General features: G+C 36.0%; 1 protein-coding gene across 5 annotated transcripts in view; it reads left to right on the forward strand.

Moving 5' to 3' along the window:
• LOC106873081 (uncharacterized) overlaps window positions 1-6,048 on the forward strand; it is a 52,707-nt gene that overhangs the window by 21,498 nt on the left and 25,161 nt on the right. For all 5 annotated transcript variants that reach the window (XR_008265311.1, XM_052972161.1, XM_014920312.2 and 2 more), the window contains exons 5-7: window positions 47-252; window positions 2,879-2,963; window positions 4,103-4,308. Coding sequence is in view for 4 of the 5 variants with exons in the window: in XM_052972161.1 (XP_052828121.1) it covers window positions 47-252; window positions 2,879-2,963; window positions 4,103-4,308 (497 nt within the window). In the remaining variant the exon portion in view is untranslated. The remainder of the gene's footprint in view (window positions 1-46; window positions 253-2,878; window positions 2,964-4,102; window positions 4,309-6,048) is intronic.

Here is a 6,048-nt window from a genome sequence, read left to right on the forward strand (position 1 = left end):
AAATTTTGCTGTAATTGATGTCAAGTTTTTTTGTATTACTTTCTAGGGATACACTGGAACCTTGAAGTTATTCACAGTGAGATAAACGACAGTTATGACTATTCTATTGAGATAAGGCCTTATGGTGAAAACAAAATAATGTTTAAAACAAATTCTAGAACATCAAACACATCATTCTTCCTGCCCACGAAAATGAATAGAAAGTCAAGAATGGAGTTATTAACTACAGGAAAATTTTGGCCAGAAAAGATTGTGAGTAAACCCTTTATTTTATTTATATATATATATATATTTTTTTTTTTCAGTTAAAAAGGAATATAACTGGTTGATTCAACTTCAATTTATTACTTGTTTCCAAGGTTTCTAGATTTGAGAAAATACAGTAAGATATATACATGTATGCACACATATGAATCAGTAAAACACACTGATGTGTATTGATGATTATTTTTTCCTTTTTTAGAAAGCAGGTAGTTTGGATGAATGACTCAACATCACTGTTTTGTGTTCACTTCATGCCAGGCCTAAATTTGCCATTTACCCTTTGTGTTGTTTAGTAAAACAAATAATACCAAAATGCTTTTTCAATTCTGTAATCTCAGTCGACTTGAAATCTGTTTTTATTCATAATCAAAAGGAATATCATAGCTTATGTCATGTTAACATGTTGAAATATTAATAAATATTGATGTATAATCTTTTCTACTCTAGGCACAAGGCCTGAAATTTTGGGAGAGGGGGGTGCGGTCGATTAGATCGACTCCGGTATGCAACTGGTACTTAATTTATCGACTGCGAAAGGATGAAAGGCAAAGTCGACCTCCGCAGAATTTGAACTCACAAAGTAAAGACAGACGAAATACCGCTAAACATTTCACCTGGCGTGCTAATGTTTCTGCCAGCTCATCACATTATAAATATTGATGTATTATGTACAATTTGTTAACTACATGTTATGTGTGTGAATTAATGAACTGTCAAATATTTCTTTATATAATTTAGAACATAGCAGTTACAAGAATTATCTCTTAGAGAGAAGGTTAAGAGATGAAAATTATTTTCTCAAATGTGGGCCTACAGACACATTGTGTCTGGCTGCTATAAGAAGAAAAAATAGCAAAGAATTTTTGGCTTTTATAAGCCTACCAAGAAAATGTAGAATTTTCCGTTAAGCCTTTAGAAGTGAACATAAAACTTTGCAGTTATACAATTACTGCCTACCATAAACTAATGTGGAGACGCAATGGCCCAGTAGTTAGGGCAGCAGACTCACAGTCATAGGATCACAGTTTCAATTCCCAGATCAGGCATTGTGAGTTTTATTGAGAAAAAATACCTAAATCTCCACGAGGTTCCAGCAGGGGGTGGTGGCAAACCCTGCTGTATTCCTTCACTACAACTTTCTCTCACTCTTTCTTCCTGATTCTGCTGTACCTGTATTTCAAAGGAGCAGCCTTGTCACACTCTGTGTCACACTGGATCTCCCCAAGAACTATGTTAAGGGTACACGTGTCTGTGGAGCAGGCTGTTCCGTTGATCGGATCAACTGGAACCCTTGTCGTTGTAACCGATGGAATGCCATAACCATAAACTAATATCACAGATGCTTGGTTAGATATTACAAATACAACTACAAGCAACAAGAAAATAACAACGGGTGTCTTTCGACTAATAAAGATGAATCGAATTGAGCTGGCATGTGTAGAGTGAAAGAAGGAACATAGGAGATGAACATAAGGGATGAAAGTCATGAGACAGGAACATAAGAGATGCTTCGCAGCTGGCAGTCAAGCCAAGAAAGAAAGATCATACTTGGCCGAACATGGGTCATGTGGAAAGAAAGGGGAGGGGTAGGTGGCAGAGGGATTGAAGAATAGGAGAAGAACAAGAAAGAAGGAAAATCAAAGGGACATGGAGAAAGGTACAAGGGAGATAAATGAGGAGGAAAAGAAATGTGAGAAGGAGGGAGTTAGAAAAATAAAAGAAGAAAGAAAAAAGTCCAAGGGGGACTAAACAAAAGAGTAAAAGAGTCATGCGGAATTTAGATACATACTTACTCACAAGGTGAGCAAAAGTGTACACACACCACTATATGTATATATAAATCCAAAAATATGGAACAAGAATGCAATAGATGACAATAAAACATCTGGACAGATAGATGATTCAAAGACAGACAGGAAAACAACAAAAAGATGGACAGGTAAAAAAAGGATGAGTCATTCTCAGTCTTCTCTCATCAGTCAAGTTTCCAAATCATCCTTACGGTTTCCGCTGGTTACACTTGAGACTGTTCAAATCTGGTTGGCCCCAAAAATCTAAGCTAAGAGTATTAAATTTTGGGGGAGAAAACAAGCAAATGTGTACAACAACAAAGACAAAAAAGAACAGAAAAACTGAGAGAATGTTACACAATTACATATACAAGCAGCAAGATGAATCAAATTGAGCTGGTGTGTGTAGAGTGAAAAGCCTTGAGGCAGGAACATCGCTCAGCCTGTAAGTTATGCCTAAAAGAGGCATTCGACATATTAAAACATAACTCTTCAATACTACTAAATAAGTATAATGAGGCCCTAGGTACATGCAACCACCGCTGTTTTCATACCTTCAAATTTTTCCACAGATCTGATTGCAACCTAAATCACTGCACAGTGCATATACCAAATACACCTTAGGCAACCTCCAACAACCTGATTTGACTTTCCAATTACTTAATTTTTTAATTGTTTAATAATATATATATTATAAATATATATATATGATGATGATGATGTTCATCCTCATCCTCATCATCATCATCATCATCATCATCATCACAATCAAACTATTTTATACATTGCACTGTTGCTAACTTTGTTGAATAATTCTATTTCAGGTATTTGTTCAAAATGAAGATCTTCAAGAAACATATGCTGTTGAGGTCCTGTCAAATTGTTCTGAAAACCAGAAATTAGAAGAATGCAAGACTTTTGCTTTATTCTTTATTCTTCTCTTTTTTACTTTGTTTTCTCTCTTAACCTCCTTAAGGAATACCTTTAACACACACATGCACTTACACACACATACACATGCACACACACATACACATGCACGCACACACACACACACACATGCACACATACACATGCAAGGAAGCATAATAATTGCAAGATTAATATGCTCAACTACAAAGATTAATATTATGAGACCAGATTTTATTGTTTCCATTCAATCCCTTGGAAAGACACATTATTCTATATTTAATGGTTCAAGTCATAGTTGTGCAGTCAGCAATAAGAAAGAGAAACAACTGTAAAGTCAATATCTCCAGTCAACCCAAATCATTATAGAAATTTGCAACAACTCTTCCAGCTAATGTTCAATATAAAAGCAATATTTTCTAAAATGGCTAAAGCAATAATGTTGTTCTGATTTTAAGAATTTGGACAAATAATTTAAGGGGTTGATGTACTGAATGATGGATGCAAGAGAATTCTTAATTAATTAAAATTTTATGTTTTGATGGAGAAGGAAAGAAATGTCTCATTGCAATTGTTAGTGACTCTCAAGAGAAAGGGGAGATAATTTTAATCAATTATGAATTCAGGAAAAAAATCTGATCTTAATTTACAAGCAAGGGGACAACTGTGGACTGAAACTGAAAGCACATGGATGCAAAGCAAGCTTTTTAACCCCACAGCCATGCCTGGGTATTTTTAATGTTTATACATTAAAAATAGAGAGCAGGGTGTATAGAAAAAGTATAAGGAATAGAAAAGGGATGATATTTAAAATTGTTTGAAAAGCACTGTTTAGTGCATTTGGTACCAAACTGCCAGAGATAGTATGTGTACAATTTACACATAAGACTATTTAAAGTTTTTAAATCTTCTCATGCCATTGTTTACTATATAAATGAATAAATAAATCTAAATAGATTTCAAATGAAAAGAAATGTAATAAATCTATGATAGAAGAGCAGAGAAAATAAATGTCTTTTCGATCATCTGTTGATAGTTTCATTCTAAATACCCCTCATTCTAAATACAATTATCCGTTTGTTTATTAACTTTGAAGTTTTGCTGTCATTAATCTCGAGTTTTTTTCTATTACTTTCTAGGGATACACTGGAACCTTGAAGTTATTCATAGTGAGATAAACGACAGTTATGACTATTCTATTGCAATAAGGCCTTATGGTGAAAACAAAATAATGTTTAAAACAAATTCTAGAACATCAAACACGTCATTCTTCCTGCCCACAAAAATGAATAGAAAGTCAAGAATAGAGTTATTAACTACAGGAAAATTTTGGCCAGAAAAGACTGTGAGTAAACCCTTTAATTTATTTATTTATATATATATATTTCCAGTTAGAACGGAATATAACTGGTTGATTCAACTTCAATTTATTGATTGTTTCCAGGGTTTCTAGATTTGAGAAAATACAGTAAGATATGTACATGCATGCACACATATGAGTCAGTAAATCAAAATGTTCTTCGTGACACTAATGCTTTCTTGTTTTTCATGCGAGGGAGATTTCTTTCCACTTGTCTTTGAGAGTACAGAGCCATTGGACAACTTTCTGACAGAAATTTCAACAAGCCTCACCATCTTTCGCTCACCTCAGTGCAGAATGTAATCAGTTACACAGATACACACATGCATGGTGCTAGCGATAGAGAGGTTCTCATGTTCTTGACCAGACTGAAAGGTTCTCTTGACCTTGCGTTGTCTTCAGTCAATTGCTAACACCTTTACAGAGTGCACTGGATGCATTTTATCATGACACCAAAACTAGTAAGATTGCCTTCTGCTTTCATTAGTTTATGTTGTGTGTCTCCACTGAATGCAATGTATCAGAGTGGATAGCAGGTAGAGTGATGGTGGGTGCAAACTAGAATGTGTTTGAGGAAGGGGCCAGGTGTATGATAGCAGAAACAAAAAGAAGGGAGTAAAGGGGTAACAAAAGACAACAGAGAAGGAATGTTGACTGCATTGAAACAGAGGACAAGACTGGATGTAGTCAAAATTGAGTACAGATAGTTTCAGTGCCACTCTTTATAACAGAAGCATAATGGCAGAGAGTAAGGAAAGAAAGAGAGAAGGGGGTAAGAGTGTGAGAGAGACAAGAGGGTAGACAGGTTTAATAACATCCCTACATTGGTTGCATGGTACAGAGATCAAGAGAGATTCACTGTTATCATTAGTTAGACAGGCTGCAGATGGATAATAGAGAAATGAGTGATAGAGAACTGATAAAGAGGTGAGATGATATATCAAGAGGCAGTCTAGGCATCTTATGTAGATCCAAAAGGGGGAATAGAATAGGTAAGAGACCCAAATGTAGACAAGTTATATCTACCAGACTTCGTCACTAACTCTATTTCAACATTCAGTTCCACATGAATTTATGATTTAGAATAGAATATTTTCAAGTTGAATATATTAAGATGACAAGACCAGGTTCTGTCCCCGATGCCGTCATTTGTGGATTAATATAATTCCTTTATGTTGTTTTAATTTTATTAAATCATGCCTTTGCCACAGGGAGAAAATCTAGTAGTTGGTAGCTTCCACTACCTAGGTGACCAAGTTAATAGTGGGGGGGGTGCATTGAAAGTGTAGCTGCTAGAATAAGAATAGAATAACAGCCATGCTACATGGCAGTGAAATATGGGCCATGACTGCTGAGGACATGCGCAAGCTTGCAAGAAACGAAGCCAGTATGCTCCAATGGATGCGTAATGTCAGTGTGCATACTAGACAGAGTGTAAGTACCTTGAGAGAAAAGTTAGACCTAAGAAACATCAGTTGTGGCGTGCAAGAGAGACGATTGCGCTGGTATGGACATGTGGCAAGAATAGATGAGGATAGCTGTGTGAAAAAGTGCCACACCCTAGCAGTTGAGGGAACCTGTGGAAGAGGTAGACCCAGGAAGACCTGGGATGAGGTGGTGAAGCATGACCTTCAAACTTTAGGCCTCACTGAGGCAATGACCAGTGACCGGGACCTTTGGAAATATGCAGTACATGAGAAGACCCGGCAAGGCAAGTGAGAGCAT

This window comes from Octopus bimaculoides, chromosome 12 (genome assembly GCF_001194135.2).
Source record: "Octopus bimaculoides isolate UCB-OBI-ISO-001 chromosome 12, ASM119413v2, whole genome shotgun sequence".
Classification (NCBI taxonomy): Eukaryota; Metazoa; Mollusca; class Cephalopoda; order Octopoda; family Octopodidae; genus Octopus; species Octopus bimaculoides.